The sequence below is a fragment of the Bombina bombina genome, chromosome 4 (assembly GCF_027579735.1).
Source record: "Bombina bombina isolate aBomBom1 chromosome 4, aBomBom1.pri, whole genome shotgun sequence".
Classification (NCBI taxonomy): Eukaryota; Metazoa; Chordata; class Amphibia; order Anura; family Bombinatoridae; genus Bombina; species Bombina bombina.
Window position 1 is genome coordinate 888,335,925 of NC_069502.1, and position 22,082 is coordinate 888,358,006.

Here is a 22,082-nt window from a genome sequence, read left to right on the forward strand (position 1 = left end):
TATGCTTTTAAAATATGTATTTTTTTATATTATTCTATTGCATTATAGTGATTCATTTCTCTTAGATAGATAAAAAAAAATGAATAATGCCCAGTTAAACTATTTTCTTTCCTAAGATATGGTGAGTCCACAGAATGATCAATTACTGTTGGGAATATCACTCCTGGCCAGCAGGAGGAAGCAAATAGCACCACAGCAAAGCTGTTAAGTATCACTCCCCTTCCCACAATCCCCAGTCATTCTCGTTGCCTTCAGTGCAAGGAGGTGGTGAAGTTAGGTGTCTGTTAAAAAAAAATCTTCAATCAAGATTTTATTATTTTGAAAGCCAGAGTAGGTTTGCTCTGATCTTTCCTACTAAGTTTTCGGTCTAGCTGTAATCCACATTAGTCTCTTTAGTAGGGCAGTGGTAGCTTTCAAGCAGTTAGGAACTTGTGAGGTGGGCCTCACTGCGATTTCCTAACAGGTTGCTGCCCTTGTATAGAAAGTCAGAGTTGGTTTACTCTGTCCTCTCTTGTTTTCACAGGTCTCTGTGAGGAGTGGCTTCCTCTCATGCTGGGTGAGCTGTCCTCCTGCCGGACAGCAAGAGATGCAGTTAAGTGCCATTTTCTGTTTCTTATGGGATAAAGAACACTGGCACTCATTGAGCATAACCGCACTTTATTGGGACTTAGTTCCTGTATTAGGGATCAGGACTCATAACAGCAGGGAGCAGGCACTGTGTGGACAAGACTTAGAGGAGGTGATTCAGTTACGAACAGTGTTTGGGTTGAATCACTGGTGGCTCAGTAGGGGTATGTGTTCACTAGGGCCCTGTTTAGGTAAACGGATGGGTACAGTGTCAGCCTAAATTTCTAGGTCCTCTCGTGTGAACATTCACTTTTTAGTGGAACGGTGCGAAGCATAATTTGGTTAATGGCCGCCGGGACCGCCTTTGACATACTTTAGGAGGCGGGTCCTTTTGCTGAGGCGGTATTGCTGGCTAAGCACATGCTTTTGATCTGATTACGGCGCAGGTTACAGTGCATCATCATTTTTCCCTACTGTGTTTTCCGGAGCTCCTGTGCGCAGTAAGAGCTGCTTGTTAGTCCGGAGTGCAGAGGGGGCAGGTAGGCACATCCAGTAATACGCTGAGGTCTAGAGGTGACAATAGAGGTTTTAACTTTAAATGTATCTCACAAATCTGGGCACTTTATTTTATTTAATAGATCTGGCTGACAAACTTTAACGTCAGAAAAGTTTCTCAGAGTGTTATTTTGATACGAAGGTTCTTAAAGAGACAGTGTTAAAAAAATATATATATATATTTTTTTTATTCAATCTTTTGATCTGTCAATTTTATTGCAATATGGACCAATAGTTGGTGCCTTCTGCTGCATGCAGGCTTTAAGATACCCAGGTAGAACCTTCTTTTTTCTTCTTTTTGTTCTTCGTGTATTGAAAGAACATTAATGTATAAAAATAGACTTTTTGTTACTGAGCCACCACCCTCTCAGGTTGATGCTGGTCAGGCGATGCCGCAGCTTTCTTCTCAAATGTCCCAAGCTCTATCAATGTCACATGCAGTGCCCTGTGGTTCCTCACAATCTCCTGGAGGAGTATATTTGCATGCAGAAATTGCTGCCCAGGTATCCTCTGCGGTATCTGAGGCGCTAGCTGCCATCCCCATTCTTCAGGGGAGACGCAAGAGGAAAATTAGAGAATCAGACAGTAAGGTTTCTGATCCAGTACAGGCTAACCAAGTTGCTCTTTCACATAAGTCGGAAGAGGATACTTCGGTAGCTTCTGAGGGTGAATTTTTAGATTCGGATAGTATAATCCCTTTTTTTGATGCTGAAGTGGTTTCCTTCAGATTCAAGCTTGAACACCTTCATGTTTGATAAAGGAGGTTTTGGCTACTTTGGTCGACTCCGATACTCCTGTCGTTGCACCCTAAGAAATCTAGCAAATTAAATAGATACTTTGATGTACCCTCCCCTGGGGATGTGTTTCCAGTGCCAGACCGTGCTGCAGAGATCATTGCCCGGTAATGGGAGAGACCTGAAATTCCCTTTTATCCCTCTGCAGTCTTTAGGAAGATGTTCCCGTGTTTGGCAGACATTTTTTCAGATATTACGGTTGGTAAAGGATCTTTTCTGTCTCAAGATAGGAAGAATAAATCGAAAGGACGTCAGAGTTATTTTCGTTCCTTTCATAACTTCAGAGGTAAGTCTTCCCCCTCCTCTACCAAGCAGGTACAGTTCAAGCCTTCTTGGAATCCCAGTCAGTCTTGGAACAAGGGGAAGGAATCTAAGAAGCCTGCAGCTGAATCTAAGACAGCATGAAGGGTTTGCCCCTGATCCGGGATCGGATCAAGTGGGGGGGGGGGGCAGACTCTCTCAGTTTTCACAAGCATGGATATGAGATGTCCCAGACCCGTGGGCCGTAGACATAGTATCCCAGGGTAACAAGTTAGAATTCAAGACCTTTCCTCCCAGGGGCAGATTCCACCTCTCAAGATTATCTGTAGACCAGATAAAAAGAGAGGCATTCTTAAAATGTGTACAGGATCTTTCCCTCCTGGGAGTGATAGTTCCAGTCCCAATACAGGAACAGGATCTAGGGTTCTATTCCAACCTGTTTGTGGTTTCCAAAAAAGAGGGAACTTTCAGGCCTATTCGAGATCTAAAGTTTCTCAGAGTGCTGTCCTTCAAAATGGAGACTATCCGTTCCATTCATCCTCTAGTGCAAGAGGGTCAGTTCATGACGACCATAGACCTGAAGGATGTGTACCTCCACGTTCCCATTCACAGTCATCATCACAAATTTCTGAGGTTTGCCTATCTGGACAAACACTTTCAGTTTGTGGCCCTTCCATTTGACCTCGCCACAGCTCCCAGAATTTTCTCAAAGGTCCTGGGAGCTCTGCTGGCAGTAATTCGGTCTCAGGGAATTGCAGTGGCACCTTATCTGGACGATATTCTGGTTCAGGCGCCATCTTTTCAACTAGCAAAATCTCACACAGAGATCTTGTTTTTTCTTCGTTCCCACGGATGGAAGGTGATTTTAGAAAAAAAGTTCCCTTGTTCCGGCTACAAGGATGGTCTTCTTAGGAACCATTATAGATTCCCTGTCAATGAAAATATTTCTGACGGAAGTCAGAAGAGCCAAGATTCTTTCCTCTTGCCAATCTCTTCAGTCTGCTGTACGGCCATCAGTGGCCCAATGTATGGAGTTAATTGGTCTGATGGTGGCTTCCATGGACATAGTTCCCTTTGCTCAATTCCATTTGAGAGCTCTACAGTTATGTATGCTCAGTCAATGGAATGGGGATTATGCAGACCTATCTTAGAGAATAGTTCTAGATCAAGCGACGAAAGACTCTCTTCTGTGTTGGCTGTCTCAAGAAGATCTGCCTCAGGGGACATGCTTTCGGAGACCCTCATGAGTGATTGTGACCACAGATGCCAGCCTGATGGGCTGGGGAGCAGCCTGGGACTCTTTGAAGGCACAGGGACTGTGGTCTCAGGAAGAATCTGCTCTCCTCATAACATATTGGAGTTGAGAGCGATCTTCAATGCCTTGATGGTTTGGTCTCAGCTGGCTTTAGCCCGGTTTATCAGGTTCCAGTCAGACAACATAACCTCAGTGGCTTACATCAACCACCAGGGGGAAGTCGGAGTTCCTTAGCCATGAGGTGGCTCAAATCCTTCAGTGGGCGGAGCTCACAATTGCTGTCTGCCATCCACATTCCAGGAGTGGACAATTGGGAAGTGGATTTCCTAAGCAGACAGACTTTTCATCCCGGGGAGTGGGAACTCCTTCCGGAAGTGTTAACCATTAAATGGGGGTTACCTGAATTGGATCTGATGGCGTCTCCCCAAAACGCCAAGCTTCCAAAGTATGGTTCGAGGTCAAGGGATCCTCAGGCCTTCCTGATAGCTGCTCTGGCAGTTCCTTGGAACTTGAGGTTGGCATTCCATTGCTCGGATCAAGCAGGAGAGAGAGTCAGTGATTCTAATTGCTCCTGCGTGGCCTCGCAGGATCTGGTATGCAGACCTGGTAGAAATGCCGTCTCTACTGCCATGGAGACTCCCTCTGAGGAAGGACCTTCTACTTCAGGGTCCTTTTCTTCATCCAAACCTCAAACTGACTGCTTGAAGATTGAACGCTTAATTTTATCTAAGCGTGGATTTTCCGAGTCGGTCATTGAGACCATGATTCAGGCTCGTAAGCCTGTTACTAGAAAGATTTACCATAAGATAGGGCGTCAATATCTTTATTGGTGTGACTCCAAGGGATACTCTTGGAGACGAGTCAGGATTCCAAGAATTTTATCCCTTCTCCAGGAAGGTTTGGAGAAGGGTTTGTCTGTCAGTACTCTGAAGGGTCAGATTTATTCTCTATCTATTTTGCTGCACAAGCGTATGGCGGACATGCCAGATGTGCAATCTTTTTGTCAGGCCTTGATCAGAATCAGGCCTATGTTTAAATCTGTTGCTTAAAGTGAAGGTAAAGTATGGATGTTTTTTAAGCATAATTATATTACTTATAGCCTAAATAGTGTGATCGCTAACTTTTTTTCCAGCATTTCAATATGTATTTTTTAATTGCAAACGATTTATATTTACTAACTGTGCCGGTGATTACTCCTCCCACGATCCATTTCCTGGTTTTTGACACTCTTACGTATAGAGCGGTCCCACCCGCTCTATACGTATCTCAAAAGAGCGTTCTCGTGTAACTAACAAATTGCGCATGCGCACATTGCTACGACGATTACCTATGCGCATGCGTTACTCAAATTGTTTGTAATGAAGAGTAAATAGCAGCGCTAAACGGGAGCGAGCTTCTCAAATAAGGGAAGAATTAATTGCAACGCATGCGCAAATCGTCAAGTAGAGGAATGACGTCAAATGACGGCCGCCTAACGGCCAGGTTTTCAATTGGCCTTTTCAAGAACGTGACCGGCAAGGAAAAAAAAAAAAAAAAAAAAAAGCGGGTTGTTTTGAAAGCGCAGAAAATGAAATGCAAAAACAGAGATAAGTGAGTTTATATGCTAAATTAAAAAAAATGATGAATGAAACTAGCATTAATTTTGGGATTATTTTAACATGTACTCATACAATAAAGCTAACTTTACCTTCACTTTAACCTTGGAGCCTTAACCTTGTTCTTAAAGTTTATCAACAGGCTCTGTTTGAGCCAATGCATTCCATAGATATTAAGTTGTTATCTTGGAAGATTTTGTTTCTTAACTGCTATCTCTTCTGCTCGGAGAGTTTTGGAACTCTCAGCTTTACAGTGCATTTCACCTTATCTCATTCTTCATGCAGATAAGGCAGTTCTTCGTACCAAGTTTGGTTTTCTTCCTAAGGCTGTTTCGGATAGAAATATTAATCAGGAAATTGTTGTTCCTTCTCTATCCTAATCTTTCTTCTCATAAGGAACAATGTTTGTGCAGGCTCTTAAATTCTATTTGCAGGCGACTAAGGACTTTTGCCAGTCTTCTGCATTGTTTGTTTGTTTCTCTGGGAAACGCAAGGGTCAGAAAGCTACTGCTACCTCTCTTTTTCTCTGGTTGAGAAGTATTATTCGTTTGGCGTATGAGACTTTTGGACAGCAGCCCCCTGAGAGAATCACAGCTCATTCCACTAGGGCTGTTTCTTCTTCTTCTTGGGCTTTCAAAAATTGAGGCTTCTGTGGAACAGATTTGAAAGGCTGCAACTTGGTCCTCTTTGCATACTTTTTCCAAATTTTATAAATTTGATACTTTTGCCTCGGCTGAGGCTTCTTTTGGGAAAAAGGTTCTTCAAGTGGTAGTGCCTTCTGTTTAGGTTCCCTGTCTTGTCCCTCCCTAATCATCTGTGTCCTCTGGCTTTGGTATTGATTCCCAACAGTAATTGATAAATCCGTGGACTCAACATATCTTAGGAAAGAAAACATTTTTTTTGCTTACCTGATAAATTTCTTTCTTTCCGGATATGGTCCACTGCCCCATCCTTTTTTTCTAAAACTGTTTTTTTGTCTAAACCTCAGGCACCTCTAAACCTTGTGTTATTCCTTTTCTCCATTTTCCTTTGGTCAAATGACTGGGGATTGTGGGAAGGGGAGTGATACTTAACAGCTTTGCTGTGGTGCTCTTTGCCTCCTCCTGCTGGCCAGGAGTGATATCCCCAACAGTAATTGATGATTCCGTGGACTAACCATATCCGGAAAGAAAGAAATTTATCAGGTAAGCATACATTTTGTTTTATACCGTTTAGACAAATGTATCCGTTATGTCTCTTGGTTATTTTAAAAGTTACAAGACTTGAAGGGAAAATATGCTGCCTATCTTTTATAATGTCCAAATGAATTACATCTAAATTTCAACACGAAAATACACCCACACCTTTTGTAAAATCATAGAATCAATAATGTTATCCATGGATAACTTATTTACATATATATATATATATATATATATATATATATATATATATATATATATATATATATGTGTATATATGTGTATAGGTATATATATGTGTGTGTATATATATATATATATATATATATATGTGTGTGTTGTTTTTTAAGGAATTGTTGGATTGGTAATCAGAAAAATAGGTTAAAAGGATAAAAGGATTTTGCTTTAAAAACAAAAAAACATCGAAGTAAATGGAAAACAAAAAAAACTGTCCCGTAAAGAGAGGCTGACTAAACCAGATTGTCCTCTAAAACAGTGGTTCTCAACCAAAGTGAGTTCAAGGCCCGGTAAATTTTAGCTAGACACGTCCAGGGCCCGGTAGTTATATATATATATATATATATATATATATATATATATATAAATATATATATATATATATATAAGTAAGCAGCAGGGGCCGGCTGATCAGCCAGGCAAATAGGACCTGGGCTGAGCTACCAGCATGTAGGGGGGCCCACAAATGGCATCTCCATGGATCCTGGTGCATTCCTTAAGCTGGAGTTTTCAGTTGCCCTATCAATAACGAAGCAAATAAGTGTGGGTTTAGTGGGGGCCCTGGCGCTGTTAGGGGCAATAGAGTGTGGGGTCTGGCCCTGGAGGTTGGGTGCCCTTTCTCTGGACCTTAATGTTGGTGGACCTGGCTCTGGAGGTTGAGGGGCCTGTTGGGGGCAGGTCAGGGAGGCTACCATGTTTATTTGCATAAAATTTAATTCATTTTGGTCAGTGTGAGACAGTGTTCCTGGGGCTTTGATTGGTCTCAGTCTGCCCCTGGTGTGCAGTGGGGTAAGAGTGTGCAGTGGTTGCATGACAGGTCGGGGCCCACCAGCAGGGCTATCACGGCCCGGTACTGGGCCACGGCCCGGCTGTTGAGAAACCAGGCTCTAAAACATAATAGTCTTAAAAGTGATCGACTGTATATAAACTGTATCAGAGATAAAATTTGTTTTAATTTAAATATGTATTAATTTATTTTAATCTTCAAAGGTGTTTTAGCCAGTTTTGGAACTAAAAACTGGTTAAAATCAGCAGCTTGGTTATACATCAGTAGTACATATATATGTGTGTGTGTGTGTATATATATATATTTATATATTTGAATCCAACGTTAATAATTGATCACTTTAAATCAAGTTTACTGGCACTTGGCAGTGAGAGAAGTTTTGTATTCAGAATTTAAAAAAAAGACACTTGTGATGTGGCGTTAAATAATAATAATAAAAAAATCTTGAAGCTGAATGTTAGTATCACATATTGCAGATTTGATAATCAAAGTGAATCATACTTGCCAAATCTGGAAACGAAGCTTGGCCTTTGGCGTTTGTACTTCTCCGCAAATCTTATTGAAGTATATGTCATCTGGCAACAATGTCATTATAATTTAATTCAAGGCTATAATAAAAGCTAACTTAATACAGAACTTCATTATAGCAGTTCAAAAAATGTATACAGTGTATGTATGTGTGTGTGTGTTTATGTACACACACACACACACACACACACACACACACACACACACACACACACACACACACACACACACACACATATATATATATACACACACATATATACTGTATATATATCCCAAATGGATCCAGCACTCTCTTCTTTCCTCAACCTCCGGGGTGCACAACGTTCGGAACAACGTTCCGATGTAGACAAATTGAAATCACGATCGCGAGATTTCGATTATGGGATTGGGTCTGGGGGGCGTCCCTATGACGATAGGAACGCCCTCCAGACCGCGATCAAATCCTGCAAGTGCAGTAGGCTTCAGGACAGCCGTTGGCTATGACGTATTCCGTCATAATGGCTTTAAAGCCCAGCGCCGTTGTGACGGAATACGGCATAACGGCGGGAAAAGGTTAAAGAATAAAAACATGCAATGGCAAAAACAAAACAAAATAAGAATTTACATACAAAAGCTAAACAGAATAGTATAATAATAAAATTATATTTTATGGAAACATTTATTAAGCAGCAGACGCTGCATTGGCGCCCCATTATTTCTGGTCCGCCAGAAATGGAAGTTAAAAAGCAGCGGTCATAAGACCTTTTTGGTGGCGGACTGAAATCATCCGATCCGATACAATCGGGTTGTTTGACGGCCCCTGCTAGTGGCCGATTGGCAGCCAGTGAGCAGGGGGCGGCATTGCACAAGCATTTCACCAGCAATGCTTGTGCAATGTTAATTGCCGACAGTGTATGCTGTTAGCATTTAGCGAGGTTGAGCGGATATGATTCGCTACATCGAATCATGTCCTCTCGACCTTTGGTAAATCTACCTCATAGTCTCTATCAGTAATGCAAGTTTTTCAATTTTTAAATTTTTTTGTTGGAAAAACAAGTAATAATTGCTGAGTTGTAAAGCTTTAATGTCCACTTATGATTTAAAGGGACAGTAAACCTTCAAAAATACAATAAACTATTTAAACAAACATATATTACAATTATTTTTCCTAATTATATGTTGTTATGTTTTTTTAAAGTTTTACTCTAATAAAACTCAATATACAAATTGAATACTTTGCACTCCCTCCGTTTACCTAATTATGCAAAGCCATTCACGGATGGCTCTACATATAGCCCTCCATATTTAATCCCCTGATTCCTTTCTTTTAGCAAGGCTGTCAGTAGGAGGAGTATTTGTCTCTGTCTCTATCATAGTCACGTGATCGTTACTCTCGGCGTGCATTAGCAAGTACACATTCTTTTTTTTTACACGCTTCACACTACAGGGACATGCGTGTATGTTTTAATCCCAGTGCGCATGTGTCCGGGATAGCGCATTACCCCTTAGCATATTAACTTAGCTAATTTAAATAATCAATCTCATTGGTCAATTGCTTTGAGCCATTTCAGTGACTGTATGCCGGGGCTGTCTGCTAATGAGAGATAGCGGCATGAAGCGGTCTATTCAAAATAGAAAAAGTATGGTAATTTATATGTAATGTACTTTATTTACACATGCAATGTATTATCTATGTACTTTACTAAAAGAATATTAGTAGTTAAAATACACAATTTTATGACCATTTAAGTCATGCATATTCATTAGCAAAAACAACAGGAAAAAAAAATCATATGAAGTAATTTTTTTCCATAGGTAATATCTATAAAGTTTATGCTTATATTAGTTGTTTTTTTACTAGGAAATCAGTATATTGTGTGTTGTAATGTGTGTTATATGTTTTAATTTTAGTAGAAAAAATATATGAAAGATAAATACATAACCAAAAAAAAATTATTTCATGATTTAGACAGAGCGTTCAACAACTTTCTAATTTACTACTTTTATCAAATTTTCTGTGTTCTTTTTGTATCTTTTGTTAATGCAGGGACCTAAGTTTAGGAGAATGCATCAGTCTAGAACACTGTATGGCATTTTTTTTTTTCAAAAATTTTATCCATTTTTAAGAGCACTAGATGGCAGCCAACAAAGAATAACAGGAGAATGAGGCATATTTAATAAAAGAAGTAAATTTTAAACTTTTTTTTTTTTTAACTTCTATGCTCTGTCTGAACCACAGAAGAAAATTGTTGGGTATCCCTTCAAAAGTCAATAATCTTAAAGGGACACTGAACCCAAATTTTATCTATCGTGATTCAGATAGGGCATGTAATTTTAAGCAACTTTCTAATTTACTCGTAGTATATATTTTTTTTCGTTCTCTTGCTATCTTTATTTGAAAAATAAGGCATCTAAGCTATTTTTTAGTTCAGAACCCTGGATAGCACTTGTTTATTGGTCGGTTAAATTAATCCACCAATCAGCAAGAACAACCCAGGTTGTTCACCAAAAATGGGCCGACATCTAAACTTACATTCTTGCTTTCCAAATAAAGATACCAAGAGAATGAAGAACATTTTTTAATAGGAGTAAATTAGAAAGTTGCTTAAAATTGCATGCTCTATCTGAATTACGAAAGAATAAATTTTGTTTCAGTGTCCCTTTAACATTTGTATATTAGTTGATATCATTATTATTATTATTATCATTATTAATATTTTCCAGTGAAAAAATGTGTGTAAATTTCAGAGAAGTGGTAGTTAGAGATGAAAGGTGGGGTTCAAACTGCTTGGATGAGTAAAAATCAAAGATGGTAACAAGTGTCTTAACATTTGAGACAACATTTTTGTTAGCCACAACTGTAATGTTTCTGTCTTTTGTGATACATTTTATGTATTTGCCATTTTAAGATGGTTTATTATGTAACTGCAACATATTAATTGTGAAACTTTAAACTTAAAGGGATATAATGCTCATATGCTAAATCACTTGATGATGCAGCATAAATGTAAAAAGCTGACATGAAATTATCAAACTAAACATCTTTATGTAAAAAGGGAAGATATTTTACCTCACAATTTCTTTAGCTCACCAGAGTAAGTGCTCTGTGAATAGTTATACTTCAGCTGCTGTCCAGCATCAGTAGTGCTCAGGTCATGCATTTCATAGTAAACTTCAATGTAAGCTTACGAGCCAGACCATTTTTGGTTCAGGACCCTGAATAGCGCTTGCTGATTGGTGGTTGCATTTAGCCACAAATCAGCAAGTGCTGAACCAAAGATGGGCCAGCTTGTAAGATTACATTTCTGCTTTTTCAAATAAGGATACCAAGAGAACGAAGAAAAATTGATAATAGGAGTAAATTAGAAAGTTGCTTAAAATTGCATGCTCTATCTGAACCATGAAAGAAAAAAATGTGGGTTCAGTAACCCTTTAATGATATTATGTGTACCCTCAAAATTATTTTGCATGAATCTTTTTTTCTTTCTTTTCATGATGCAGAAAGAATAAAAAAAAAATGCTACCACTGCAATGCCCTAAAGTTTCGTTTTGATATGCGACAATAGTTTTTGGTGCTTGGCAAGCTTTTCTTAAGAAGAAATAGATGACCAAGTGATATGTATCCAGCAGTGCCTGTCAACAGAAGTAGAATGTGTTGTGACATTGACAAACAGGAAATGGCGGCACAAAGTGAGAGGGCAGAAAATACATATTTTTGCTTGATTTGACAGCCAGAAACATGAGCTGAAACAGAAATAAATTCCATATTATTACATTAAATAGGTCAGCATTATATTATATGAACGGACTCCATAGGAAATAAAAAGACAATAATCTGCATGCTATATAACTGTAAATGACATCTGATTCACCCAAATAAGAGCCAAATTACAAGTGGAGCACTAAATATCGCTTTGTGTAATACCAGCTCACGATAATGTGCACTGACTGTTTTAGTAGGCTACACTACACTGTATTTTGGGGGTATTTAGGGCACATAAAATAACCCAAAGATCTGATCTCTGGTTCATTTTATAAGCGTTAAATGCTACCACGCGAGCTTGCGGTAGCAATAACTAGCCACTTGTAATGGCTGATTAATTATTGCACACTCGCAAACGTGCAGATTTGCTTGTTTGCAGACGCGGGATAATCCACTTGTAATCTAGCCCTAAACGTTTTGCATCTTGTGTTCAAGGTAATTTAACTTGGTTATTAAAGGGACATGAAGCCCAATTTTTTTCTTTCATGATTCAGATAAAGCACTTCTATTATTTAATTTGTTTTGTTCACTTAGTATCCCCCTCTCGGTTGCTTTCTCTCTCTCTCTCTCTCTCTCTCTCTCTCTCTCTCTCTCTCTCTCTCTCTCTCTCTCTCTCCCTCTCCCTCTCCCTCTGTTTTGCTCTCTCCCCTCATTAGCTCTCTCTCTCCCCTCTCTTGCGCTCTCTCTCTCTCCCCTCTCTTGCGCTCTCTCTCTCCCCTCTATTGCGCTCTCTCTCCCCCCTTTTGTTTGCTCTCTCTGCCCCCTCTCTTTTGTTCTCTCTGCCCTTCTCTTTTGCTCTTTCTCTCCCCCCCCCCCTCTATTTTGCTCTCACTCTCCCCCCTCTCTCTTTTACCTGTGTGCAAAACTATTATTTCTTTTTTAAAGTGACAGTAAATCCGAGCATTTAAAAACAATCACTAAAAAATAAACTGGACCTTCATTGATCACTTAGTTAAAAAAAAAAATGGGTGCTAAACTCACTCTCTCTGTGCTGCGGCTCCTAGCTAAAGTAATTGGCTCCGGCCGCCTATGACACAGCGCTTTTTATCAATGAGGTAGCTAGCATACAGAACACTGTCAGATAACTTGCACAGCTATTGGTTGCCGTGGGCAGCTGCACACGTTGACCTGATGTGGCACAGAAAGGGTAAGTTTAGCACCTCTTTTAACTAAGTGATCACTTAAAGGGACAGTAAACCTTAAAAAAAATGTTATATAATTCTGCACATAGTGCAGAATTATATAACATTTTTTTAAGGTTTACTGTCCCTTTAAAGTCCAGTTTATTTTTAGTGATAGTAAATCCTAGCGTTTTTCTAAACGCTTGGATTTACCATCACTTTAAATTGGTGGAATTAGTCCGGTTTGTTGAAATGCCTTAAATAAATATGCTGCTTAATTGGCAAATAGTTACACATAATAAAGAGATTTACTCTGACAATAGATACAATTATTACATTGTGTGAATTTTAAAATGCTTTTACTTTTGGTCTTGTAACCAAAATACTAGCACAAACAAAGACATTATTGTTTAATCAGTACTTTATATGGTAACAAGATTGTATTACTGGGTCATCTACATGATGTAATGCATTTTATTGTATTTATTTATTTATTTATTAAGAATCCTTTATTAAGCTTTCAAGCAATTAATAATATATTTTTATATTTCAGGTCATCCAAATCCCACCCAGGACCAGTTGTACATATCAGCGATAACCCAATGGATGAAGGCAAGGTTGGTAAAAATTTTGCTTGATTTTCATTTTTGCCAACACATTGCATATGTACCATGTAAAGTGTTTTATGAATTAAACACATGACTGCATATGAATTTAAGGTTACCAGTGTATGCAAATGTGTGTATGTATCAAGAATGTACAACCTTATTGTATAATGGGCCAAACTGTTGTTCTTGTCTCCCTTGGAGGGAATCTTGTTTGGAAGGGGATTGTGTTGTTTCTACCACTGCGTATGTCTCAAGAGGTAGATGTCTGACTGGTATCCTGTAGATGTTATTAAGGTTAAGATATTGTGCAGTGTGTAAGGCTACACTTGTTACAGACTGATTAAGCTGTGTTATGTTTGTACTGATGCAATTATTTTCTCATTTTTGAGGCCTTCTGTAATATGGTTGAAGCTTCTCCTTGTAATGCTGTCCCATTTCAGTTTTCTCTTGTTAAGTGTGTTCAGTCCACGGGTCATCCATTACTTATGGGATATATTCTCCTTCCCAACAGGAAGTTGCAAGAGGATCACCCAAGCAGAGCTGCTATATAGCTCCTCCCCTCACATGTCATATCCAGTCATTCTCTTGCAACCCTCAACAAAGAAGGAGGTCGCGAGAGGAGCTGGAGTTTTTACTTAACTATTCTTCAATCAAAAGTTTGTTATTTTAAATGGCACCGGAGTGTGCTGTTTTTCTATCTCAGGCAGTATTTGGAAGAAGAAACTGCCTGCGTTTTTTTTTTCTATGATCTTAGCAGGCGTAAATAAAATCCACTGGCTGTTCTCGACATTCTGAGGAGTGGGGTAACTTCAGAAACTGGGCATAGCATGCGGGGTCCTCCGCAAATGAGGTATGTGCAGTACTTTATTTTCTGGGAATGGAATTGACTAAGAAAATACTGCTGTTACCGTATGATGTAAGTACAGCCTTAAATGCAGTAGTAGCAACTGGTATCAGGCTGATAAATGTATGCGCAGTCGAGTTATATTCTAGGGACTAGAATTTGACTGAGAAAATACTGTTAACACTGAAATAATACTTAAGCCTTCTCTGCAGTGGTAGCGACTGGTAGCAGGCTTAGTGATAGCTTTGCATGACATTGAAAAATGTTGTTTTTTAATAAAACGTTTACTGGCATGTTATTCGTTTTTGTGAGGTACTTTGGTGATAAATCGCTTTGGGCATGATTTTTTTCCACATGGCTAAAATATTTTTCTGCATGGAAACCGTTATACCAGGGCTCCCACTGTTGTGATTGGAGTGGGAGGGCCCTTGTTTTAGCGACTTGTTGCGCAGTTAAAATTATTGTACAGTCTTCCTGCTTCTTCCTCCTTGATCCAGGACGTCTCTAGAGAGCTCAGGGGTCTGCAAATTTCATTTGTGAGGGAGGTAATCAGTCACAGCAGATCTGTGACAGTGTGCTGACTGTGATTAAAAGCGTTAAATCTTAATTGATATCTGTTTTATCCGTTTTGGGTATTGAGGGGTTAATCATCCTTTTGCTAATGGGTGCTATCCTCTGCTAATAATACACTTCTTGTTAAGAATTGTTTAATTATATCTGTATTTTTGAAGCGCTGCAGCGTTTTTTTTTTTATATTGCTTGTAAACTTTTTGAAAGTGATTTCCAAGCTTGTTAGTTTCATTGCTAAGTCTGTTTTAAACATGTCTGATTCAGAGGAAACTGTTTGTTCATCATGTTCAAAAGCCAATGTGGAGCCCAATAGAACGATGTGTACCAATTGTATTGATATTGCTTTGAATAAAAGTCAATCTGTACCGATAAAGAAGCTATCACCAGACAACGAGGGGGAAGTTATGCCGCCTAACTCTCCTCACGTGTCAGTACCTGCGTCTCCCGCTCGGGAGATGCGTAGGATTGAGACACCTAGTACATCTAGGCCCTTACAAATCACTTTACATCATATGGCTAATGTTATGAAAGAAGTATTATATAATATGCCCGAATTAAGGGGCAAACACGATAGCTCTGGGTTAAGGACAGAGCGCGCTGATGACACGAGAGCCATGTCTGATACTGCGTCACAACTTGCAGAACATGAGGACGGTGAGCTTCATTCTGTCGGTGACGGTTCTGATCCGGGGAGACCGGATTCAGAAATTTCAAATTTTAAATTTAAGCTTGAGAACCTCCGTATGTTACTAAGGGAGGTATTAGCGGCTCTGAATGATTGCGACACGGTGGCAATTCCAGAGAAATTGTGTAGGTTGGATAGATACTATGCGGTACCAGTGTGTACTGACGTTTTTCCTATACCAAAAAGACTTACAGAAATTATAAGTAAGGAGTGGGATAGACCCGGTGTGCCTTTTTCCCCTCCCCCGATATTTAGAAAAATGTTCCCTATAGACGCCACCACACGAGACTTATGGCAGACGGTCCCTAAGGTGGAGGGAGCAGTTTCTACGTTAGCCAAGCGTACCACTATCCCGGTGAAGGATAGCTGTGCTTTCTCAGATCCAATGGATACAAAATTAGAGGGTTATCTTAAGAAAATGTTTGTTCAACAGGGTTTTATATTGCAGCCTCTTGCATGCATTGCGCCTGTCACGGCTGCAGCGGCATTCTGGTTTGAGTCTCTGGAAGAGGCGATTCGCACAGAGCCGTTGGATGAGGCCTTGAGCAAAGTTAGAACCCTTAAGCAAGCTAATGCGTTTGTTTCAGATGCCGTAGTACATCTAACCAAACTTACGGCTAAAAATTCCGGATTCGCCATACAGGCGCGTAGAGCGCTCTGGCTTAAATCCTGGTCAGCGGATGTAACTTCCAAGTCTAAGCTACTTAACATTCCTTTCAAAGGGCAGACCTTATTCGGGCCCGGCTTGAAGGAAATTATTGCTGACATTACGGTAGGTAAGGGCCACGCCCTTCCTCAGGACAGGGCCAAACCAAAGGTCAAACAGTCTAATTTTCGTGCCTTTCGTAACTTCAAGGCAGGAGCAGCATCGACTTCCTCCGCTCCAAAACAGGAAGGAACTACTGCTCGTTACAGACAGGGTTGGAAAGGCAACCAGTCATGGAACAAGGGCAAACAGGCCAGAAAGCCTACTCCCGCCCCTAAGACAGCATGAAGTCAGGGCCCCCTATCCGGAGACGGATTTAGTGGGGGGCAGACTTTCTCTCTTTGCCCAGGCTTGGGCAAGAGATGTGCAGGATCCCTGGACGTTAAAGATTATATCTCAGGGATACCTTCTGGATTTCAAAACCTCTCCTCCACAAGGGAGGTTCCATCTTTCGAGGTTATCGACAAACCTAGTAAAGAGAGAGGCATTTCTACAATGTGTACAAGACCTCTTAATCATGGGAGTGATCCACTCAGTTCCACGATTGGAACAGGGACAAGGATTTTACTCAAATCTATTTGTGGTTCCCAAAAAAGAGGGAACCTTCAGACCAATCTTGGACTTAAAGATCTTAAACAAATTCCTAAGGGTACCATCGTTCAAGATGGAAACCATTCGAACCATCCTACCCATGATCCAAGAGGGTCAATATATGACCACGGTGGACTTAAAGGATGCTTACCTTCATATACCGATTCACAAAGATCATTATCGGTACCTGAGGTTTGCCTTTCTAGACAGGCATTACCAGTTTGTGGCTCTTCCCTTCGGGTTAGAATTTTTACGAAGGTTCTGGGTTCACTTCTGGCGGTACTAAGACCACGAGGCATAGCGGTGGCTCCGTACCTAGACGACATTCTGATACAAGCGTCAAGTTTTCAGAATGCAAAGTCTCATACAGAGATAGTTCTAGCATTTCTGAGGTCGCATGGGTGGAAAGTGAACGTGGAAAAGAGTTCTCTGTTACCACTCACAAGGGTTCCTTTTCTAGGGACTCTTATAGATTCTGTAGAGATGAAGATTTACCTGACGGAGTCCAGGTTATCAAAGATTCTCAATGCTTACCGTGTCCTTCATTCCGTTCCAAGCCCATCAGTAGCTCAGTGCATGGAGGTAATCGGCTTAATGGTCGCGGCAATGGACATAGTGCCATTTGCGCGCCTGCTTCTCAGACCGCTGCAACTATGCATGCTCAGTCAATGGAACGGGGATTACTCAGATCTGTCCCCTTTGCTAAATCTGGACCAGGAGACCAGCGATTCGCTTCTCTGGTGGTTGTCACCGGTTCATCTGTCCAAAGGAATGACCTTTCGCAGGCCAGATTGAACGATTGTAACAACGGATGCCAGCCTTCTAGGCTGGGGAGCAGTCTGGAATTCCCTGAAGGCTCAGGGATCGTGGACTCAGGAGGAGAAACTCCTCCCAATAAACATTCTAGAATTAAGAGCAATATTCAATGCTCTTCTAGCTTGGCCTCAGTTAGCAAAGCTGAGGTTCATCAGATTTCAGTCGGACAATATCACGACTGTGGCTTACATCAATCATCAAGGGGGAACCAGGAGTTCCCTAGCGATGTTGGAAGTCTCGAAGATAATTCGCTGGGCAGAGTCTCACTCTTGCCACCTGTCAGCTATTCACATCCCAGGCGTAGAGAACTGGGAGGAGAGGGCCAGACTTTTCATCCGGGAGAGTGGGAACTTCACCCGGAGGTATTTGCTCAACTGATTCGTCGTTGGGGCGAACCGGATCTGGATCTCATGGCATCTCGCCAGAATGCGAAGCTTCCTTGTTACGGATCCAGGTCCAGGGACCCGGGAGCGGTGCTGGTAGATGCATTAGCAGCCCCTTGGGTTTTCAACATAGCTTTTGTGTTTCCACCATTTCCGTTGCTACCTCGGCTGATTGCCAGGATCAAACAGGAGAGGACATCGGTAATTCTGATAGCGCCTGCGTGGCCACGCAGGACCTGGTATGCAGACCTAGTGGACATGTCGTCCTGTCCACCATGGTCTCTTCCTCTGAGGCAGGACCTTCTAATTCAGGGTCCTTTCAACCATCCAAACCTAATTTCTCTGAGGCTGACTGCCTGGAAATTGAACGCTTGATTCTATCAAAGCGTGGGTTTTCGGATTCGGTTATTGATACATTAATACAGGCTCGGAAACCTGTGACCAGAAAAATTTACCATAAGATATGGCGTAAATATTTATATTGGTGCGAATCCAAGAGTTACTCATGGAGTAAGGTTAGGATTCCTAGGATATTAGCTTTTCTACAAGAGGGTTTAGAAAAGGGTTTATCCGCTAGTTCGCTAAAGGGACAGATTTCAGCTCTGTCTATTCTTTTACACAAACGTCTGGCAGAGCATCCAGACGTCCAGGCCTTTTGTCAGGCTTTGGCTAGAATTAAGCCTGTGTTTAAAGCTGTTGCTCCTCCGTGGAGCTTAAACTTGGTTCTTAAAGTTCTTCAGGGTGTTCCGTTTGAACCCCTTCATTCCATTGATATTAAGCTTTTATCTTGGAAAGTTTCTGTTTTTGATGGCTATTTCCTCGGCTCGAAGAGTCTCTGAGTTATCTGCCTTACATTGTGATTCTCCTTATCTGATCTTTCATTCAGACAAGGTAGTTCTGCATACTAAACCTGGGTTTTTACCTAAGGTTGTTTCTAACAGGAATATCAATCAAGAGATTGTTGTTCCATCATTATGTCCTAATCCTTCTTCAAAGAAGGAACGTCTTTTGCATAATCTAGATGTGGTCCGTGCTCTGAAGTTCTACTTACAGGCAACTAAAGATTTTAGACAAACTTCTTCTCTGTTTGTCGTTTACTCTGGACAGAGGAGAGGTCAAAAGGCTTCGGCTACCTCTCTCTCTTTTTGGCTTCGTAGCATAATACGTTTAGCCTATGAGACTGCTGGACAGCAGCCTCCTGAAAGAATTACAGCTCATTCCACCAAAGCTGTGGCTTCCACCTGGGCCTTTAAGAATGAGGCCTCTGTTGAACATATCTGCAAGGCTGCAACTTGGTCTTCACTTCATACTTTTTCCAAATTTTACAAATTTGACACTTTCGCTTCTTCGGAGGCTGGTTTTGGGAGAAAGGTTCTACAGGCAGTGGTTCCTTCTGTTTAATGTTCCTGCCTTGTCCCTCCCATCATCCGTGTACTTAGCTTTGGTATTGGTATCCCATAAGTAATGGATGACCCGTGGACTGAACACACTTAACAAGAGAAAACATAATTTATGCTTACCTGATAAATTTATTTCTCTTGTAGTGTGTTCAGTCCACGGCCCGCCCTGTCTTTTTAAGGCAGGTTCTAAATTTTAAAATTATAACTCCAGTCACCACTGCACCTTATAGTTTCTCCTTTCTCGTCTTGTTTCGGTCGAATGACTGGATATGACATGTGAGGGGGAGGAGCTATATAGCAGCTCTGCTTGGGTGATCCTCTTGCAACTTCCTGTTGGGAAGGAGAATATATCCCATAAGTAATGGATGACCCGTGGACTGAACACACTACAAGAGAAATAAATTTATCAGGTAAGCATAAATTATGTTTTCATGGGGTGGCTCATGTTCATAAATGATTGTCTCTTACAATAATCCTGAGTTATATACTTTCTGGAATCAACTTTAAGGAAAATGATGTCCAAATGAATTGATTTGAGTCAAGACAGGTCCACTAGATATGAGTTTGGTAAACCTTTCAGAAATAATTAGTATTAATCCAAGTATTTTGCTTATCCTTGTTATGCTTTGGTATTTGGAAATATATTGAGATCTTTATATTTTTTAGATTCAGAATTCTCTATAATGAGGGGGTTTACTTCCTCTGAGGCCTCTTCATTTTCTAGGGATAGGAAACAATCTTACAGATCAAGCATGAAACTGCTTCAGGCAGATTAGTGCATTGAACATCTAAACAGGAAGTATTAGACCATTGGTGTCCAACCTTGGTGTCCAACCTTGGTGTTCCAGATGTTTTGGAACTACATTTTCCATGATGCTCAGACACTGAGCTTCAGTTGGCTGAGCTTCATGACAAATGTAGTTCCAAAACCTCTGAAGCACCAAGGTTGGAAGACACCCATGTATTAGACCATACAAGGTAGAAATTGTTTGATGTTATACTGATGCTGAAGTTTTTTTGGTTTTTTTTCTGTATCATCCTTTTTTTCTAGCTTGTTTTAAGGAATGTTTTTGACTTTAGCCAGATTTCTTCCAGGTGATGCCATGTATCCTTATGCTTAATTAGTATTATACCTCCTAAGTTGTTAACACATCTCCAGTTTACCCAAACAGTCTTTGGTTTCTGTTAGGTAGTTTTTTATATTTAAAAAAAGATTTGATCTGTAGGACAAGAATATAGCCTATTATTTATTTTACAAGGGGCAAACTTAAGACCTCTTCCACAGGACATCATTAGAGGGAGGACTTTTTTCGGCTGTACCAAAGGACCATGTGACTGTGGCATTGTTATATTCTGTGCTCATTTTTTGCATGGATACAGTTTTTTTTTCTGTAACCTTTTCTTTGTTTTGAAGTTAGTGGGCCAGTAATAGGCTTAATCATTTTGTGAAAAACCTATAGCTTTTATGACCATGTTAGATTTAAATGAGACTCCACTTTAATGTATCCATCTATCCAGATACTTGTTTTTTTCTTTCATAATATGTTGAGAATCAGGGATCCTCATTTCTCTGCCTGGATTGGGTAGTAATTACAACGGACACAAAACCTTCTGATTTGAGCATAGTTTTAGGGTTCCTGGAAAGCGCAAGGAGTTTGATCTACTCAGGAGGTGAGGTTACCAAGCTACATCTTGGAACACCAGGCAACCTTTAGAGCTCTCCAGAGTTGGCCCCTGTTACAACAGCCGTCTTTTCTGAGGCTTCAGTCAGACAATGTCACAGACAATGTCACAGCTGATTTACATCAATCACCAAGGCAGTACTCAAATTGCCTTAACAATGGAAGAGGTAGCCTGTGTTCTGATTTGGGCAGAATGCCATCATTGTATGATTTCACAATCTGGTTGTTACCATCAACCTTGTAAATGGTACTTAAATCAGGAGGTATGCAACCAGATTGTGAATCGCTGGGGAAGGCTAGACATAGACCGAATTACAAGCTACGCCGGTATTGTGTGAGAAAACAGGTAACAACTTACTTGTTTTCTTGCTAAATGAGCACTTTTTCACTGTAGCTACTGCCTGCACCTAGATAAGTTCTGTGATGTCAAGTCTTTTAAGTTCACATGCTTTTTGCAGCAAAAGTCCTGAGTGGAGCTATTATATGTGTCTCCTAGTAACACACAAAGGAAAAACTGCTCATTTGCCGTCCTTTGGATACCTAAGCGCACTTGTAGGGTTGTGACAGGTGCTAGTGGACCTTTCACAAATGAATTTAAAAAAATAATATAATATAATAATTATATAATAAAATAAAAGTTAAAATCCTTTTAAAATGAATAATACATATAGCTTTGACTTCTATTAAGTATAACCCACTGCTTTGCACCTTTTTATTAAAACAATGAAATAGACTGTTTTATATCCCTTTCATTTCCATGTTGGACTATGACAAACAAAGGATAGATGCACAGATCTAACAAGTGGTCACCCTGAGTTTTGATTAAAAGAATATGTATTATTTCCAGAGCCAGAACTATGCTGTTAATGTGAGAGGGTGAACAGTATTGATTGTTTTATATATTCAAGATATGAGATTATAAAGCAGAAACTCTGTCTAAACAAATTATAATTCAACAGCGTTAAGGTTTGTTTTTCCTCTACAGTGTTATAAAAGCCTTGTCCAAAGTGAATTGTAGTTTATTATATAAAGTGCACAATGCAGTACAAAATGTTGTGTTTCAGAGACTCTCCATGCAAGAATGTCTCAAGTACATAAAAAATAGTAGTGGTAGTAGTAACAAGAAATATTTGCATATTTGAATAATTTTATTTATAATGGTCAGAAATAT

General features: G+C 40.2%; 1 protein-coding gene across 2 annotated transcripts in view; it reads left to right on the forward strand.

Annotated features, from left to right (window-relative positions):
• STXBP5 (syntaxin binding protein 5) overlaps positions 1-22,082 on the forward strand; it is a 1,442,716-nt gene that overhangs the window by 860,791 nt on the left and 559,843 nt on the right. For both annotated transcript variants that reach the window (XM_053711794.1, XM_053711795.1), the window contains exon 6: positions 13,180-13,243. In XM_053711794.1, coding sequence (XP_053567769.1) covers positions 13,180-13,243 — 64 coding nt within the window. The remainder of the gene's footprint in view (positions 1-13,179; positions 13,244-22,082) is intronic.